The sequence below is a fragment of the Hetaerina americana genome, unplaced genomic scaffold, assembly GCF_022747635.1.
Source record: "Hetaerina americana unplaced genomic scaffold, ioHetAmer1.1.p SCAF_6, whole genome shotgun sequence".
NCBI lineage: Eukaryota > Metazoa > Arthropoda > Insecta > Odonata > Calopterygidae > Hetaerina > Hetaerina americana.
In genome coordinates this window covers 38,887,615-38,907,529 of record NW_027287205.1, presented here as the reverse complement: position 1 = coordinate 38,907,529, position 19,915 = coordinate 38,887,615, and the positions used below count along the sequence as shown (strand labels likewise).

Here is a 19,915-nt window from a genome sequence, read left to right as displayed (position 1 = left end):
TTGTAGTTAATATTTTCTGAAACTAATAGGCAGGATATGTTATTGTTTGAAAGCAAAAATAGAAAGGGAAGAATAGCATAGCATTTACAATTTTCAAGTGATATTAACTAGGGTCATTGATGGTTCAAATAATGAATACAGTGGAACCTCATAATACAAGCATAATCCGCTGCACGATTTTTCTCGTAAAATTAAACACTCATTTAGTGATTCAACATTTTGCATATAAATTGATGTAAAATATTATGTGTTTCATGCCAAAAAAATAAATTATGTAAAAGGTTTATTCAAATAAAATTATTATGCATTGTTTAGGATTGTGGGTCACGTTCACATTTTCTTCTATCATGGAATGGAGCAACCGGGAATGTGAAATAGATTTGTAAAAGCAAAAAATTATCAAAATAACTTGTTAATAATTAATAATAAATACAGAAACCCTTTTTACCAGGGAGCTGTCTAGAGATATTTGTTTTTGCCAACACTTAAAAATGTGGTAAAAATGGAACTCAGAATGACCATTGAACAAATTAATGGTGTGCGTCACCATTATCTTAATAGAGGAAAGACTCCTATGTATGGTAAGATGCAAACGTTCTCCGTGACCATGTATAATTTAGCCTGCCGTTTTGTACTTAACAGTTCTTCAAGGCTTGTTAGGTTTCTGAATGGTAAACAAGCAGAGGTTTGATTATCAAATCGCTGCTCGCCTTTGTGCAAAATAGCAGTATGAGATGGCTTTTTTATGCATTGTAGTCGGGCAATGCATTCTCTTCTCCTGTTATGTGCACAAATATAAGTCGCTGATAAAGGTCTCTGCTACCTTTGGGAGGGTCGTTTTAGGGAATAAGTTTTTGCTCATTGTGGGAGGTGCTCGTTAAGCAAGGTTCCATTGAAATTTTAAATCCTGCATATTTACTCCAGCCTTCATGCGATAATTATAAGAAATCTTCTTTAAATACATTCTATGCTAAATATCGGAGTTTATATTGAAGAGTGTTACCCAACAGAATTGAACTCAAGAACACATTCAGATCTATCTATCAAGCAGTAAAAAAAGTTTAAGAGAGATATGAGATACTTCAAATGATTTTGGAATGGATACTGTCTTGTTAACCCTACGGCAATTTTTTATGGTTGCTTTTTTGAAACACTTTTTCATATAACTGTGAGATGCAATCTCCAAATTTTAGGGCACACTACACCATCAAAGAATTAGTTAACTAAAATCACCAATAAAAAACTGGGGAAAATTTGCCGTTCTTCTCTAAAATTACTGTGATATCATCTGGACTCAAAATTAAAATTACTCATTCAATGAAGAAATAAGTCAAACATTTGGATCAACGAGATAGAGCATGCATTAATGTCAAAGTAGTGAAGTAAGGATATTTTGGACAAGAGGGTGCTAAGGGTATCGGAATTAGGATAAGCCGAGGACAATAATTTTCACAACATCTGCAGAGTACTTCGCATATAGCATGGATGCTGGAGAACAGTGTATCATTTTTCTTGGTTTCATTAGCTTTATGCGTACAATAAATAAATTTTAGATTTATGGTTTAAATTAGCCGCCATTTCTTTGTTTCCATCACTAAAGGTTACTATATGATTTAAAGATAAAACTTTTATAGAATATTTTAGGAAATATTTTTTCAATTTTAATCAATTTAAAAGTCAATTAGAAATTTGGTATAAACTTTTCGGTTTTCAATTTTCTACGCCGGCGTGTCTTCCAACTTCCGCATGGGATGAAAACTTCCATGCGTGTGGGATAAGCATGGTAGTAGGGGTAAAAGGCAAGGCTTCATCAATTAGAAGCAATGGCAATTCGAGGAGTTTCTTCATTTTCCAAAAATGGGAAATATTATGCATGTTGCACCGTTGACGGAAAGTTAAAGATTTGGGAGACGTCCACGAATCAATTGAAACAAGAGTTTACCCCAGGACAGCACCTTTCAGATCAATTCTCCTGTATTGCTTGGATATCCCTCTCTGTGGTAAGTTGTATAGTTATTTTCGTGAGCCTATTTCTTTTTTGCCTAATAATACATTAGTTCACATTATTTTACAATATATTGTCCTATATTATTAATATATTCACAAAGGCAACTTATGTATAAAAACACATGCTACCGGAAACGTCTGCTTAGGAGATATCCAGATATTAAACTTATGCATGAGTCTGTTTGCTGGTCACAGTGTATAATGAAACAAAATCAAATAATTAGCCTCGCCGGAAAGTCACTGTTTATCAACTCTAGGAACTGACTGGTTATCCTGCTGTTTGATTTCAGGGTGATGAGGGTGGCAATGTTCTTTCGCCTTCTGCCCGGAAGAAAAAGAAGTCGGAAGTTGATAGCGGTCCCAGTGATATTTTAGCTTTGGGGACCAAGAAAGGGAGTATAATATTGTACAGTGTCGCATCTGGTAATGCTGTAGGGAAACTAACGGATGGTCACACAAGAACTGTGAACGATCTTTCGTATAGTGCTAAAAGAAATAGTCTCTTCAGTTGTGGTGATGACAAGTTGGTGATAGAATGGGATGTTAATCAAAGAACTATGAAAAGGTGAATAAAACTTTCTTTTTATGCAGTGTGGTTGACCGGCTCCTATTCTTAAATTATTTCAAGAATATAACTGGGAGCATTAGTAATGGCTTAAGTCTTTACAAAATACCTCTTTGTGAATTTTTTCAGAAAATGGAAGGCTGGAAGTAGAGCACTGAAAAGTGTTTTAGATTTAGAAGATGGCGAGTCTATTTTAGTTGGAAGTTCGTTAATTGAATGGTGGGATGTAGATAATAAAGAACTACTCAAGACCTTTACCGGACATGCCACTAGAATCAGCCAGTTGAAATACGTTCGAGCAATTAAGGGTGAAAACCCGTACTTCCTTAGTTCGTCCAGAGAAGAGCGTACTGTCAGTTTGTGGTAAGTATACCTAATTTTATTAAATATATGATGTTGGAATCGAAAGCATTGTTAAATATATTTATTACACGTAATAGGTGGCTATTACCCAGGGTTTAATTTTATTTGAGCCCCTATTGTGTTGAAATATAAAGGGATCGTATCGTTGGCAGCCCCATGATGCTTGTGCTAATTCAGGAATATGTGTGTTTAATCTCATATTTTAAATATGACTAGTACCAGCAAATTTAACCTCTGCTTGTGCTATGGAAAGACCTACATGACATATTGTTGGCTTTCTTTCATGAGGGAAATTAAATTGAAATGTGTAATTTACTAGTTTTTAAAGAAAGAACTCATTTGTTGAAATTGCTTGGAACACATTTAATGTTTACTTGGCGAGAGATGATATTTTTCTCATTATTATTAGGTAATCTACAGGTTAAGGTAGGATTTTGGATGAACACAGCTGCTAAATAAATATTTTGACTCATTTTTGTCACTTTAAAAACACTATTGAGGAAGGAAACGGGAAACCACCCCAATTATCATTCCCAAGATAAATATGATTTTTCTCAGGGTCATATTTTATTCCTAAAGAGCATGCAAATATTTAGCATCATACATTTAGTGTTTTTACTTGGCCATATTTGCAAAGTATTTACTGTCATACACCATCTTAAATTTAATATAATAAGCAATACATGATAATTAAATGAATTGTGTGCATTTGTAAAAAAATTCTTTTTGTTCATTCGAAGTCTTAGTTCAATGAGCTTCCATATTTCTGTCATGTTTGACAAGATTTTAAATCAATGAATTCCAGGTTCATGATGAGTAATAATATTAATAAATGGTAGAAGCTTATTGTCAAAGTTTCTTATTGGGTTATTTTTTCTTGAACAAATCAATTTTCTTGATTTTATCTCTCTATATTTCATAGATATGTATATTCCAAAATTGAACTGTACTTTAAAACATGAATGGGTATAAACTGAACCAACTTGCAAAAATTGCTGATAAAGAAGATTTTTTATGGTCGCGTTATCAGCTAGTTATATTGTTAGAAAGAAAAACAGGGCTTATATGTCATGCAAAATTGATTTGTATAGTTTTAATAGAATTAAATACAATTTACTGTCTCAATTTCTTTGTATTTTATCTCATGATCTCAATCCCTGACTTTTTCGGCGGTTGATTGAAATAAATTTTTCTGGTAAATGCAGTTTTTTAAATTGTCCAAAGTAATAATATTTGTAATGGTATCAGTGTTTGAAAAAGTGGACTGCAATACATTTGTAAACAAATGCAAATGCTATCGTGAGGACAAAATATCATTTGACATTTACCTTTTATTATGTCTTAAATCAGACCTACCTTGACATTTAGTAATGCCCATAAAGCAGTGTACCCAGGTAATCCACATGGTAGAAGCACATCATATGCATTCCATTGATGTAAAGTGTACGTATTCATCCACCTAAACATACCAAATACTGAATACAAGAGCTTAAATCTTTAGTGTTACATTTTTGTTTCTTTATTACTGCATTTATAAAATTGTATGAAAATTAGCGACATTGTTTATATCTTTTTATTTTAGCCACATTTATGTTTTCTGCTGCTACTAAAAACAAACAAAATGCAAGGACGATGTTGAGGACAGGAAAATGAAAAAAAAAAGATACAGAGAGGTAGAATAGAAAGTTTAGGGCTGAGCATGGTTATATGGAAGCACGAGGCCTTATTTTAGTGGTAATTGTAGAGTAATATACGGCAGAGTGGAGAAAGGGAGTAAGTTATGGCTTAAGTATTTACCAAAAAGGTGGGAAGAATCATAGTGAACATATAGTTGGTGAGTGATAGTTTATTATAAGTAGAGGAAAAGCTGAACAAATGAACTTCATCTTTGTTCATGACCACGGGCCACTTAGCAGTCCTGGGGGGGAAGAACTCGACTCAGTATTAAATCAATTTTGAATATTACGGGTGAATATTGCAGGTGCTCCTGGAGGGAAATATTTGATAGTGATTGGAGAATTGGAATGAAATGGTAGGCAAGGGAAGGGATGGTGGTGAGGTAGGGAATTATGGCTTCGGAACAAGGAATGATGGAGAGAAGTTCAGTAGTAGGCATAGCTTAATATATTTCCTTGTTGTTTCACGTTCTCCATTCATTCTCAGTTCAATTGCCACTCCTAATATCCTCATAACTTTTTTAAATTCTCACATGTATTTATTTCTCTTAATATATATCTATGAGATTTTAAAAGATGGTGGCCAGTTATTTTGCAAGCCAGTGTAATAGTAATAATAATAATCTTCTTTATAATAAACGTGATTGGGCCTTCAACTTTATAATAAACTCCCAGCTGAGAAGGCCCAAAAAAGTGTGGCTGCATTTAAAGTCAATCTACTCAGGTTCTTAAAATTAAAAATGTTTTTTTCAATTGCTGAATTTCTTGATAATGCCTTATATGTGTCTTGTATCAATGTATGTATTTTGTTACTTCCCCCTGACGTGCCTTATATCAAGTGTAACAGTTTGAACAACTTGATCGCTGGCCAAATAAAATGTATTATTATTATTATTATTAATCATAACAAACACTTAAACACCAAAATATGTATAGGAAATGCCCATGGATTCAGAGATATATTAGTAGGACTGTATTATGGTTAGGTGCAGATTTAGAAACAGTGTGTAATCAATATGCAGAATCCAAGGAGTGTTTGTGGGTTCAAGTTATAATTTTGTACTGATGAAGTGTAATGTCAGAGTCGTAGAGGGAACAGGGAAGACAGTTGAAGAAATGGTAGGTAGAAACATTGGCCAGGGTGAAGAAAAGGAGTGCAAACACAGTATATAAAAAATTGAGTGAGGTCAGAAAGATGGTAGAACTTGTAAAAGAAAGGGATATCGAAAGCTGTAAATTTAACTATAAGGTAAAGAAAAAAAGGTAGATTAAATTCCTATGGAGTACTTATGGGTTTAGGAATACATGAAAGAAAGAATTTTTTGGGTTAAATGCATTTATAATGGAATAATTTGGCCAGGAGAAAATTTCAGATCAGTGTAAGTTTCCATCCCAAAAATGGGATAGGCTGCCATGTATTAAAGACTGAAGAACAAACATTTTGATTTGTCATGAGGCTACCGTGGTACGTAGGGCTGTCAAGAAATGGATGGATAACAGGTTAAATGAGATTAAATAGGATTTAAATACTGTAACAATTTGAAATTGTAAGAATCATTTTCCTTACCTTTGGTTCAAACAAGTTTGGCTTGCGGATAATCAAATGTTAGTTTGTCAGTCAGCCAAGGAGGTGAAAGTATTGAGAGTGCATGGGATTGTCTGAGTGGTAGTTGTTGAATGAGAATAAATGTAAACAAAATAAAAGTTATGTGGTTTTCAAGAAAGAGGGAAGTTAAGTTAAATAATGAGCTTGTCTTAAAATAGTGCGAGTGGAACAGTTTACCTAACTCAGAAATGATTTGGACCAAAATGGTTAAAGTAGTAGGGATGTAAGAAGAAGAATTGCACTAGGCAATGAAGCTTTTCAAATATGGTTGTGGAGAGGGTGAATTTTTCCCAAGGAAAACGAATGAGGAACTGCTAGTCATGGTGGGGAACAGAGGCTTTTTGGGAAAAATCCAACAAAGGCAGGAAAGCTGGATGCCATGCATGTTGACTGGTGATGGCTCATTAAAAATGGTGATAGAGATGAAGAGCATTAGGCAAACCAGGAAGGGGTAGGAATATGGTGAAGGGTTGGACGGGATGAAGGAAGGATGTATGTAGAATTGAAGAAGGGTTTATTGTAGTGTTGGAGGTCAGGTTGTAATTTGTTAGGAGGGACCGAGTAATGTTTTATTGTGCTGTTGTATAGTCTGTGGCCATCAAAAACTTACTAAATGTGAGTTGTCAGTGGTTAAAAGTTAAAAGAGGACGGGAAATTACGGGAGCATTATTGTTACTTAAACTTTAAGTTCATTTGTGAATAATGAATATAACTAAAAATGTTCCAGGTTATTGGATTATGACAGTGCTCAGAAAAATTCTTTTGCAACCTTTACTGTGTCAGACTCGCCTGAATATTTGAGCGTTGAGCATCCAACTGAGGAGAATCCCAATACAACTCTTGCTGTTGTCACCGTTTCTGGAGTTCTTCATTGTTACAGCCATTCACTGAGCAGGTACAGCATATTTATATGTAGTTCATACATTTACTGGGAAATGGGGTTATGTCATTTGGAAAATTATCCTTTGGTGCTGGTTTATTATGTATTCTATTACACCTACTTTATATGTGACCATTTTCCATTCCATATGAATTTTGAATTGAGATGTTTTTGTTAATAATATGGACAAAACAAATTGCCCATCTTTTATGTGTAGAATGGCTACATATGAGTGTTCTTAATTTATTAGATAAGCCACCCGAGAAATTGTTTTTACTGGCATTATGGTCATGCCTATTTCAAAAATATTTATTATAACTGTGTTAACATTTCCATGAAGAAATAGACAAGTTAAAAAATACAAATGCAATGCATAAAAGAGGCTTCTGTCAGTCTTCAATGGTGCTTGCCACTTTCCACTTAACTTTATCAGTTTGTTAAATAGAACTTGAACCAATCATTGCCTTTGCCTCTCACTCCCTGTTTTTCCAGTTTCCTCAACAGTATGACATGATCAACTATATCAAAGGCCCATGTCAAATCTTTAAAAATACTGGTGATAATAGTAATAGATGGCGGTAATGTTTTATTTATTTATGATGATGTATGCAGTTGACAGTCGTCAACTTGAATTTTAGCATCTACTGCATACATTTTGTACATGCAAATATGGACTGATGTATAAACCTATTCTGCATTCAGGTAAAAGTAGTTTGTGCATCAGAATTGAAAGTATTTCTCTATTGGATAAAATGCTACAATAGTAAGCCATTTATGAACAGTATTTTTGAATGTTTTAGTATCCAATATCCAAGCTGCCCTGGTTAACTTATTGAATAGCTTAGTTCCCACATAGGTGAAAGACTTTCAAGACTTCTAGATAGTCATCGATTAGAGAGTTTATGATTGCATATATCAATTTTTGCTCTACTTTTTGCACCATACTGATGCACATCTGATGGTTTAGTGCTTATTGTTTTCCAGGGCTGAAAGAATCCTCCCAATAGACCTTGCCAATTCAGGAAAGGTCCTTCTTCCTTTAGTAAAGTGAAAATGGGCTGTATTAAAAATGTTTCTAAATAAAACTTGATCAATCTATTTCTCATTAATGTTTCATCAATCTCATCATCATTTGAGAAATTTGTCAGTAGATGAATTGGCATCTATTTTCAAACATAATCTTGGTCTCCTTGCTTGAATATTTGTTTTTCATATTTAGACTATATTGAGATAATCTGGAATAATACCATTCATTAGTAGTTGGGGTGGATTAATTAATAAGTTGTGTTAGATGTTCAAATCTTATATGAATACACCCTTTTATTACCTTGACTGGAATTTCATCTATCAATTTAGACTTTTCGTATTGTATAATGGGTTAATGCAAATGAAATGTTTGTGTACACATTGAAAAATATGTATTTTATAATTTCTTAAAAGACTGCGAAGATTTCTATTTTGATTGGTCAGGATAAGTGGGAGCATTATTTAGATCAAATAGATGAGACTAAAAGAAATATTAGTAATAAAGCAAATTAAGAATTATGTATATATTTGCCCTGAAGTGGCAATTTGGAGAATTTTATTTTAACTGGCGGTATTTCCATCTAATTCTGTTAATGTGGACTCACCTGGCATTTATTAGAGCCAACGATTGAATGTCTTGGAAACTTAAGGTGAATTTTAAATTTATTATATTACATATTCCATTACTTTTCACTAGCTTCATATAAAAGACTTGTATATCCTAGTCACACATGTATTGAAAGAGAATAATAAGCCTTCCATTTAGAATTCACCAACAATAGGGTTTAATTCTTGAATTGTTTTGAAATTCTCTTTGGAAAAAAATTCTCTCGGGAGAATTCCCATGGAGTGTATCCATAAGAAATTTCTCGGGTTTAAGGGTTGAACTAAAGCTTGAAAATGCTAGGTTTTGTAATTTGCCTAGTATAGACATGGGGCATTTGGTAATACACAATGTTCTCTCTTTTGTGTACATAATCCATAGGCATTTAATGTTTCTTCTTTTCAGTGTGTGTTCCAAACCAATAAAATCATCATTAACTGTTAAAATTAAAGATGGAGATGATGATATCCCAATAGTTGGAGCTCACATGGGTTGCGATGGAACTGTTCTAATAGCTTATGGGTCTAGCAACAGCATCCTGGCTTTTGAGAGAATAGTAAGTACTTTGATGTCCTTGTTTTTATGAAAAAAAGCATCCTCTGAGTTGTAACAGATTTTTTTAGCAGAGGTAAAGTGAGATTTATATGTATGCTTTTAAGATTTTTTGTTTATCTGAATATTTCTTTTGCAGTCTACAAGGTCATCAACTCCTCATTTAAACCTTGTTCGGGACCTTAAAAATAAATTTGTAAAGGAAGGCAGAGTCTCCAAGGTAAATGAAAAGTAATATGTAAAGATATGTTGCGTTGGCTCGCGTACAACCTCAGTACCCATCTCTACCTTGATAAATTACTCCTTTGAGTACCCTGTGATTTGGTTCCTCTTTCCTTACCTCTCCCTTCCTTTGTTCCATTGCACCATCCAGTTGTGTGTTTACTCTCACTCTCTCTGATTCATGTATCCTTTCCTAAACACCCTCCTCATCTCTTGTTTACCATCCCTTCGATAAACGTCACATTTTAAAAAGTTTCATTTGTGAAATGAAAGCTGATGGCTGAACCTCAGCTGGGCCGTTACTCATTTTTAAGGGGATTAGTTAGAAACCAGGAATCCTCTGTCGTACAAAATTGGGTAAAAATTGGCAGTACACTCAAATTAACAAGAAATATTGGGTAATGAATACCTAACGTAATTTTTATTTTTGGTACAATTGTGTGGTCAAGTGTGATTTCAGGTACAAGCGCTTCATAAATCTAAATAACTGCATTACTTGCTGCTGGTGGCAGATCCAAAGGGGGGGTTGGTGGGGTTCAGTCTTTGGGTCAATGAAACCATGAAAAAGGGATGGATCAAGTGAATTAATTGGTGCTCAAAATTCTAATGCTGATGATACATTTATTCAGTTAAACGTCTTTATTCATTAATTCCTGTGTAAACTGAGGCCCTAAGAAATAGTTAACATTTTAAACAGCAAGTTTTCAAATATGAGGTGAACAAAACAAGAAAAAGATAATGGAGAATGTTGCCAAATGCATGTGTGATCTGTTATTACATTTTTAGTATGTACGGAAAGTTAACAAAATATATTTACATGTTCATTGAATTAAACATTTATGATGATTTTGATTATTTTTTGTTGAGGTTCCTTTGCTGAGTGATACTCAACCTAAAATATGAATTTGATTACATTATGTTTATGCTCATCATTTTTATACACTTCACATTTTTAATTTCTTGGAGATTTGTGAAGGAATAAGTCTAAAGTACCAACTCCACTTTTGATTCTCTGAAATGTAACCACTTAAATATATTGAGCATATTTGAAATGTACTTACTGATTTATTTAGAAAGAATATTTTCAGTTTAAGTTCAATGAGCTAGGCAATATTTGTGAAATATTGGACAAAATCCCTTTTTTTTTGACACAATGTAGCATCAATTTCTTATATCCATTTGTTCCATCTTTTTACTTGTCAGTCATTTGAACTTCTGAGAATGTCGCATCAATTTTTTCATTTCTTAAGAATATGTTTGTATGATCTTTCTGTTTTGCAAGGAACTGCAGAAATATTTTATCGTTCTGATTTGGAGATATATATGAGAGGCACTGATCAATGGGACTGGTCTCCCTTCTCCTCCCTTTCCATCTTCCGGGTAGTTATTTTCCTTGTTTATGGGAAAGATGGGTATTTATCTCAATTGCCTCTTTGTAGTGTTGTGGTGTACATTTTAAGACTCACACCATATTTTTCTTTGTTGTATTGCAGGTTAAAGTTCCAGAACAAGTGGATGCTAATTACTTATCTGCTGTTCAGAGTGGTTCCTTGCCAGGAAAAAATCGCAGGAAATATAATGAGGAGAAGGAAATTGAAGCACAATTGCCAATGGAAGAGAGATTGAACAATCTTGCATTACTTAGTACTCGAAATGCTTCTGGTAATGAGAAGCCTCCAATGGCTGAGCATTCAGCACAGCTTCTTCTGCAGGTAGAGTATCATTAGTCATGGTTTTGCAATCGTATTAGCTTTATCATTAAGTCAGCAGTGTAAGTAATTGATTTAGAGATAATTCATAATCAAAGTGGATATTCAATGGCTATTGTATCATCATCAATGAGATTTTAAATGATGGTGCTATGAGGATTTCTTCTTTCTGAAGTATTAATATTGTTGAAATAAAACTTTTCTTACTTTTTTCTCAATCTTTATTTTTCCATCAACACCTACGGAAATTACTGATATTTTTAAATTTCTTTGATGGGAAATGGTCGTCAGCATTACGTGAAGTTTCTTTGATGGTTGCGGAAAAGGTGATTTCTTTGGTTTCCTATCCAACATCTAAGATATTTAGTGACTTAATTTCATAGAGTTTCGTAATTTTCTGAAACTTGTTTGGTAAGTGGTAATGTAATAAAGTGTCATTTCTGAGTGTGTTTATTATACTCTCATATCCACTTCATTATATTTATGAAAAATAATTAAATTTTCATGAAAATATTGAAATATCTTCCAAATTTAATATCCCAAGTATTGAACATTATGGACTCCTAAATTGTAAATACTTAATTCTGATCTCACTTATCTCTGAGAAAAGCATTGGACTGTATGAATAATGTTCTTTTTCCTCAAGTTTTATTAGAAATCTATGAATATGCTAACCACTGTTCTACAGAACTGGTAACAAAAGGCAGACTGCTACAAGGGTAATCCCAGAAGTACCCGACCCAACAAAGAAAACACAAAATATTTGCAAAGAAATGTATTTATTTTTCAACATACTCTCCTTTCAGCTCAATACACTTTTCCCAGCCATGTTCAATGAGTTCTATACCCTTTTAATAATAAGAACTGTCTTGCTCCTCAAATTAACCATCAACTGCCGACATCACTTCTTCAGAATTGGAAAATCTTTGACCACCGAGCCATTTTTTCAAGTTTGCGAACAGAAAATAATCCAGAAGTGATGTCGGCAGTTAATGGCTATTTTGAGGAGCAAGACAGTCCTTAAGGGTATCGAACTTATTGAACATTGCTGGGAAAAATGTATAGAGCTGAAAGGAGATTATGTTGAAAAATAAATACATTTTTTTCCAAAATATTTGTGTTCTTTGTGGGGTCGGGTACTTCTGGGACCACCCTCGTATGTAAGGCAACTCAATTACTCAACTGGATATAGTGACAAATAGGAACAGATGTTCCATGAACATCATCCAGCTTGGCTTTGTTCTCTTTTGATTTTAAGCCTTTAAAAAATTTTCTTTGAATTAATATGTTACATAATTTATTGCGTTTAGCAGTATTGTATTTTACATTAATTGATATGAGGAAATTGTTTTACTAAATGAGTGTTTTGCTTCATAATAAAGATTCTGGAATGAATTGTGCTCTTTGTGCTAAGGTTCCAGTGTATAGGATAAACTGTTAGAGAGAGATGAGTTTGAGACTTGGGAAAGTGTTATTCATTCTTCGGGAGAATTTTTACCTACAATAGTTGTGATTTGGAAAGTTAGGGCTTATAGAGGGGAATGATTGACAACAGTCAAGTTGCTCAGTAACCCTCCTTAGTTCTTACGTTGCCCAATCTCACCCTGTTTAGCACATCCAGCATTCTCCCTTCAGGCTCAAAAGAAAGTAGTTTGAGGACAAACATGATCTGTTGCAGAAAATTTGGTCAGATGCCTTGCCATAAAGGTTGGTGGTCCTTTTGACCTCCATTCCAGGGAATATCTTTAATTTGAATGCTAAAACTTCTTCCATTTTGACTGGTGTGCATAACCCTACTTTATACTTAAAGTCCTGCCTATTGAGGAAAACACAGAGGTTGCGGGGAAAAGCTCCTTGAAATTGGCTTCATTCTTTATGGAATACCATAATTTTTAGCATTGTGTGTTGCAAATTTATTTACCATTTTGAAATAATTATTCATGTGTCAGTCAAGTTGTTTCGTAATTGCTTGGTAAATGTTAACTTTGAAATTTCTATAACAGAGTCTAATCCTGTTTCTTTACTTATAGGGTCTGCACAGTAAGGACAAGTCAATTCTTCACAGCATTTTCCTGAAGAAGGAATGTAATGGGTTACAATGGATAAGAAACACAGTAATGAGGCTGCCGATATCTGCTGTTTTGCCTCTTGTTCGAGAACTCACCCAATTAATTCAAAGGAAAGGATGCCTGTGAGTACTCATATTTTAATGTTCCTCTTTGTACATTTATTTCGCTACCATCATTAGTTAAAACTCTCTTACTTTCTACTAGAAGTGTGAAAAGGAAGGATAGCATATACATATGTACACGTACATGCTCACTTTTGCATTATTAAGCAATTTTTGCATCATGGCATTAAAAAAACCAAAAAAACTGCTAAGTTACTTAATTCATGAGGAAATTCATTTTTCCTTGAGGAGGACGAGGGCTGATTAGTACCATTACTGATACCAGGACCTTATTCTATTAATAGGTTGGTTCTATTTTTTTGGTTCCGGCCTTAGTTCATTTCTTAGCTTTGCTTTCCAGTTTGATCCTGGTTCAGATATTTCTGGTGAATGGATAGGTTTTCATTGATAATGGTGTGCCCTGTCATCCTATTAATGCCTATACAATATGGGATCATGCACAAACTTAACTGACGGTCTGAATCCTGAGCTTCATGCACACATTGTTGTCGGTTCTCGACATCAACAGCCATCCAGCGTGGGGCTCATCCTCCACACCCTCTTGGCTATCTTTGAAGACATTGTGCTCCTTAAAACTGCAGTCAAGCTGGTGAATAAAAGCGAACACTTGGCGAATCATGTCGAATGTCTGAATACCTGATTTCCCCAGTCCAGCACAAAATTTGATGGCATACAGCTGTTCAGTCGCTTGCTGCATTTTGCACTTCCTTGTGTTTACTGGACCCCACTGTCACTTGACATGGGGTCCACTAAAAACATGATCTAGGCAAATGCTCGCTGGATGAACGCTTGCAGGTGATTGGTACTAGGCATATGTTGGTGGTCAGGCCCCCCCATCACCAAGCCTGCTCATTACGAGGACGAATCCATGTACAGTCACATCAGGAAAAAACTGTTCCTGATACTTTTCATGCAAACCTTGTATAGCAATGTAGGTGACGTCTGGATAAAACATTTATGGTGGCAGACTGGTATCTGAAAGTGAGCTTCCCATGCATCTTTCTGAAAAGAAATTTCCCTCTTTAAGTATTTGACTTAATCTTGGCTGCACCCCATGTCACTCCTGTTGCTCAGTTCATCAGGAAATGTTGAAATATGCAGAGCTACGCAATGTTGAAATAAATGAGATATGATATTTTATTCTTAGTATCATTGTGGGACATGCTACAGAGTATGTATGAAATTATTTGAGTAAGTTTTAAATATTTTTTGATTAACAATTTCCCATTTAATAGTCTAAAAGCAATAATGCATTTCTTTTTACTTGTTATAGGGCATTAGCTGGATTAAACTGGTTGCATGTTATTCTGGTTGTGCATGGAGGCCACCTACTCGCCACTGGATGTGATGAACTTACTCCATTGATGGCCATTGTTGACACAAGGATGCCATTACTTCCTCATTTGCAGAGGCTAAGAGGTCGACTGGATCTCTTGCTAAAACGTGAAGGCTTTACGGACCAGGGAATTTCTCTTGCTGAGCCTGTTCAAGAGGCAGCTCTTCTATATTGTGATGGTATTTTTATAATGAATTATCCTTTAAGAATAGTTACAACAATAATGGAACAAATGATCATATTATAGGGCATATTACAAGGGTTATTTGAAAAGTCCGTATGAAAACAAAAGTTGCGTTATATATCTGGTTTAACCATTTTTATTTTTTTTTAAATTGTCTTCTTTTTATGCTTATGCATTTCATCCAATTCAGCTCCAGTTGGATGACCCCTTTGAAATAATGACTTTGTTCTCCGCAACTCTGCATAGTAGGCAGTTGTATTCACAATCACCTCATTGGAATAAAACCACCTCCTTGCTCCTTGCCAGACATTTCTTCGCATTGTAGATCGGGTAGGGAAGCTGAGGGAGCTAAATCTGGAGATTATGGGAGATAGGGAATGATTTAAAATTGTCTTTCTGATCAGTATTGCCGCTGCAACTGTAGAGGAATGAAATGGTGCATTATCCTGATGGAAAAGGACTATCCGGATGGAAAGTGAGCCAAGTGATGGTTGTTTTTCCTGCGGTGCTGTTTTCAAACAGTCTAAAAATGATGCATAGTATACACTTGGCATAGTTTGACCCTTTTCCAAATAATCAATAAAGATTATTCCTTGTGAGTAATCCCAAAGAAACTTATGCAATAACTTACTCTGCAAAAGGAATGGTCTTACCTTTCTTTGGTACTGATTCCCTACTGGAAGCCCATTGCTTGGACTTAGTCTTGGTTTCAGGTGTGTAGTAGTGTTTCTATGTTTCATCTACAGTGACAAAATGATATCTATGTGGATTTCACTGAAACTGTCCTTTGAATATGCCTCACAGTCAACTGTGAGTAATTACGGCAGCCATCCAGCGAATGAATTTTTCATTCCCAGGCAATGCTAAAAAATATGAAGTACCTCTTTAATCAAGATGCCTACAATATTAGCAACCTGGTGCTCATTCTCTCATGCTCAAAGTCTGTCCCAAAGGTAGTAGGACTGAGTCAATTATTTTCATTTCTCGCCAGAATTGATACATTCACTCAAAATTCTTTGAAGTAGTACCCTTGTGCATCCACACAGCTGTTAGTGGGTTTTCCATGTCTTCTGGAAGGTGGTGCCCATAATGTTGCTAAGCTCTCTCGTTGCAACATGTTGTAACACTTCCACTGCTGTGGTGACGTCCTTTTAGCGTGGATTTGAGGCAGGGGAATAGAAAGAAGTCTGGTGGGGCGTGGTCTAAAATACTTGGATCCTCACTTGAATGGTCGAGAAGTTCTTGGCAGATCCGCATGGGAGTTTCCATTTATTTGTCCGAGAGCACTCACAGCGGCAACTTGACACACACCTTTCTCATGCCAATTTTTTTGGTCAAAAGATGATGTACATCACTTGTACAGATGCCAAGGTCATCAGAAACCATGTGAACACTTACACATAATCTGCAATCCCCATCCAACAAAAAGTCATTCTTGCAAGATTTTTGCCCTTTTTTGAGGTCAAAGGGCATCCTGAATGTTCATCATATTCAACATCTTCTCTACCCTCCAAAAACAACTTGTGCGACTCAAAAACACACTATCTACCCATGGTGTTATCACCATAAACTGCCTTGAGCATGTCATGAGTCTCTTTCCGAGGTTTGCCCAGTTTCTTGCAAAATTTGATGACGTATTGCTGTTTCAATTAATGGTTCATGACAGCATTACGAGGTCACATCATAGAGGTTTTGCAAATGAACAATCCACACTCTGCAAAGGCTGGGAACCAACTGCCACTGACCTCCAGTCTTTCTTGAGACTCCCCTAACTGAACCCAGAGAATCCACCGCCCATACATCTGTCTATCCAGGGAAAAATAAAGTCCTACTTTGGACAGGCCTAGTATTATCAGTTGCTGCGTCATGGAATTTATCAATGAGCTCTGGAGTAGTGTCTGATGGGGCATCCAGGACATTACTTGTCCTCTTTTGTTCACTCAAAATTTTGAAACTACTTGTTTACCATTTTAATCAAGGTGCAGTTTTTCAACATGTTTATCAAGTTTCTATTCAGTCTCCTGAAGTGATTTGGCTTTCAGAAGATGTTTGATAAACGTACAAAACTGTCTTTCTCCTATTTTTTTTGCTAATCACTTCATTTGTTTGATTTAAATGAATGCTAAAAATGTAGTAATAGACTGAATTAGTTGAAACTTGATGTGAATTCTTTCAAGAGATGCCACTAAATGAAAATAACTTATATGCACAAATGATGTCATCTCTCAGACTTTTCAAACTACTCCTTTAAATGATAACCCTTGTGTGAAGAGAATTTGCCATTTGGATATAAAATTATTTATTATAGTTGAGCACTGCAGCTGTTTACAGATGTGTATGATACTTTTTTGAGTGCTCCATATTTCCAACAGTTAAGTGTATTTTCTAATAGCAGTCGTAATTTTTAGTAATAATAATAACTGCGCATTAGGTGCTGAAACATTTAATTAGAGATTGAGCTTCCTGAAGAACTATTTATTATCCTTCATATTATTATTCTACCATTTCCTACTAAAAATGCCTCAAAAAATAACTTCATTTCCTCTCCACAATGTTTTCAGTTGAATTTAGAATGAACTTTCATTTCATGGCATAAATCATGTACTTACAAAATGAAACTTATATTTATTCATACTTTGGGTTCAACGCATGTATGTTAGGGTTTCAGTCAGCGGTAAGAACTCAATGACATAGCTCCTTGGAATACTTGAATTCTTCTCGAGTAGTTAGACAAATTCAACCTTTGTCAAAAGGATCAGTAATGACTGAGCAGCTAAACTAAATAATGAATATATTTCAAGCTTGTAAAAGCATCCAAAAAATACCATGTGTAAAATCAGCGAAATAATTACTAAGTATATTTATTCTGTGAACTTTTTTTCAGAATCTTCAGATGAAGAGAGTATGGTTAATGATGGGAGACTATTATCATCAGACTCGGATGATAACTGGGATGAAGACTCGGAAGAAGATGAAGTTGATAGTACAGGCAAAGACTCAGAAGTTGACGACAAAGACATGGATGATGATGATGACAGCTGGGCTAAATGATTCCATAAGTTGTAAATAAAGGAGGCATAAATGAATTTTAATTGCCAATTTTACAAATAAGATACATTTAATAACAAAGAATAAATTAAGATTATACAGAAAATGTCTCTTTTCATGTTTTTACCTATTGTGTTTGCATCTTTTAGGATGGTAATTTCAAAGAAGTGGCAGTTCATATATTTTACCCCTGAATGTGGTTTCACTATGGGAAGTGTTTGTCTTGATGCCTTTGTCCTCAGAAGGTTTAAAGCAATGGTGTCCAAAATTTGAGGTTAACTGGGCCATTTTGAATACCAAATGGAGCAGCATAAAACTGAGAAATATTTGAAAGTTTGAAACCATTGCATCAATATCTGGTTCAATAGAAGTAGTTGAAATTCTCAGTCAGTTTTCAGAAGTCTCTTCAGATATTTTGGCTTTAATTTTACTCTTGGTGGGGTTCATCCTCGAAAATAGTTGCTCTCGCATACGTACTACCAAAAACTGGTGACATAAATGAGGGATGTTTGATTCTGGAAAGGTTGGACTTCAAAGATTCCACTTGAGTGGCATCATTAAATATCTCTTTGAGTTAATAGTCAGAATGTAGTTCTATGCATTCCAGTTAAAAACTACAAGGTAAGATATTGATGCTGACTGAAAATGAAGTCTCAAACATTAACAAATTTGTATCATTTTATCTAATCTCATGTAACCTCTTTTCGAATCCTTACATCGAATTTAAAAGCAAGGCTGCATATTTGTAAGTGGGGAATATGAGTTTGGAAACCAAATAAGTTTATTGGTGGTTCAGTCATAAGATAGGTTGACTGTAGCCCTCCATTCTTACTAACCTCATGTCAATATATTTGTGTGCCCTGTTAATGGTGAAATGGAGAAATACAAGGTTGGGGTGAAAGATGGAATATAAACTCACAAGGGCTCTGCTGCTCTCCAATGAATCTCCTGGCAATGAGTGCCTCGGGACCCAATTAAGTCCTCGGGACACTTGCAGTGATCTGGGATAAGTAATGAACTGTCATTAGCTGTTGCAAATGGTGTCTTAAGGAAAAAAATCAAAGGAGAGAGTACAAGGGAAATTTGCAATGCCATTTCAGTATTTTATCTACGAATTGGGAATAAATGGAAACTAAGTATTCCTGACGAGTTGTTTGAATCCCATGAGATTGGTTGATGCTTGCTGTAGATAATTGTACATGCAGGCCCTGGCACAAACAAACTATTGTAGGAACAACATTAGTTTCAACAAGAGCTCATGAAGTTACAATTGACAAAATATCCTAGTCATTCCTACTACTGGGGGAAAAGGAAGGCTTGTTCATTGGGAATTGGAATAATTAAAGTGAGTGACTCCCCTAATCTTAGAATGACTGCACAGGGGGCTGCAATAGTAAATGGGAGATTGTTTTATGGAATAGGGGGATGGGAGAACATTTTGAGTGGGCAAAGTGTGAGGATAGGTAGCAGATTGCCGAGTGTGCGCCAGGAATTAAATTAAAAAGTTGACTGATTTTTAGATAGGGAATCTATGGGGTCTAGAAAGTAAACAAACTCCAATTGTATTTGTCTGGAATATTTGCAATCAATGTGACAAGTCTCAAACATGTCTTCTAGGAACCAACAAATATCAGTCAATTGGGGCTTTGTGTTAACCATTATTACCTAGATTTATTTATTTATTTATTCAGTATTAGTCCGACAACAGCACATTTTGGCCTTTACATCGAACTATTAACAACGATAACAATGGTCACATTTACAAACACCCAAGCCCTAGATGGAGGGAAACTCACCCAGGTGGTAATTGAACCCGCGACCCTTGGAATGGCAGACGAGGACGTTACCCCGCCGCCACCGGGGTCGGCGATCAAAGGAACTCAATGGAGACATTGCTCTTATGTGTACTTATGTTTCAAATTAGTTTTTCTGTCTAGGTAAGACCA

General features: G+C 35.2%; 1 protein-coding gene across 1 annotated transcript; it reads left to right on the top strand.

Moving 5' to 3' along the window:
* Positions 1 to 1,764: 1,764 nt before the first annotated feature.
* On the top strand, positions 1,765 to 18,061 carry LOC139695043 (WD repeat-containing protein 43). Its single transcript, XM_071593635.1, has 10 exons — positions 1,765 to 2,000; positions 2,298 to 2,572; positions 2,702 to 2,935; positions 6,945 to 7,112; positions 9,133 to 9,283; positions 9,419 to 9,499; positions 10,995 to 11,213; positions 13,241 to 13,401; positions 14,675 to 14,916; positions 17,806 to 18,061. Exons 1-10 carry the CDS (start codon positions 1,824 to 1,826, stop codon positions 17,970 to 17,972), a joined length of 1,875 nt encoding a protein of 624 aa, XP_071449736.1. The 5' UTR covers positions 1,765 to 1,823; the 3' UTR covers positions 17,973 to 18,061.
* Positions 18,062 to 19,915: the final 1,854 nt, after the last annotated feature.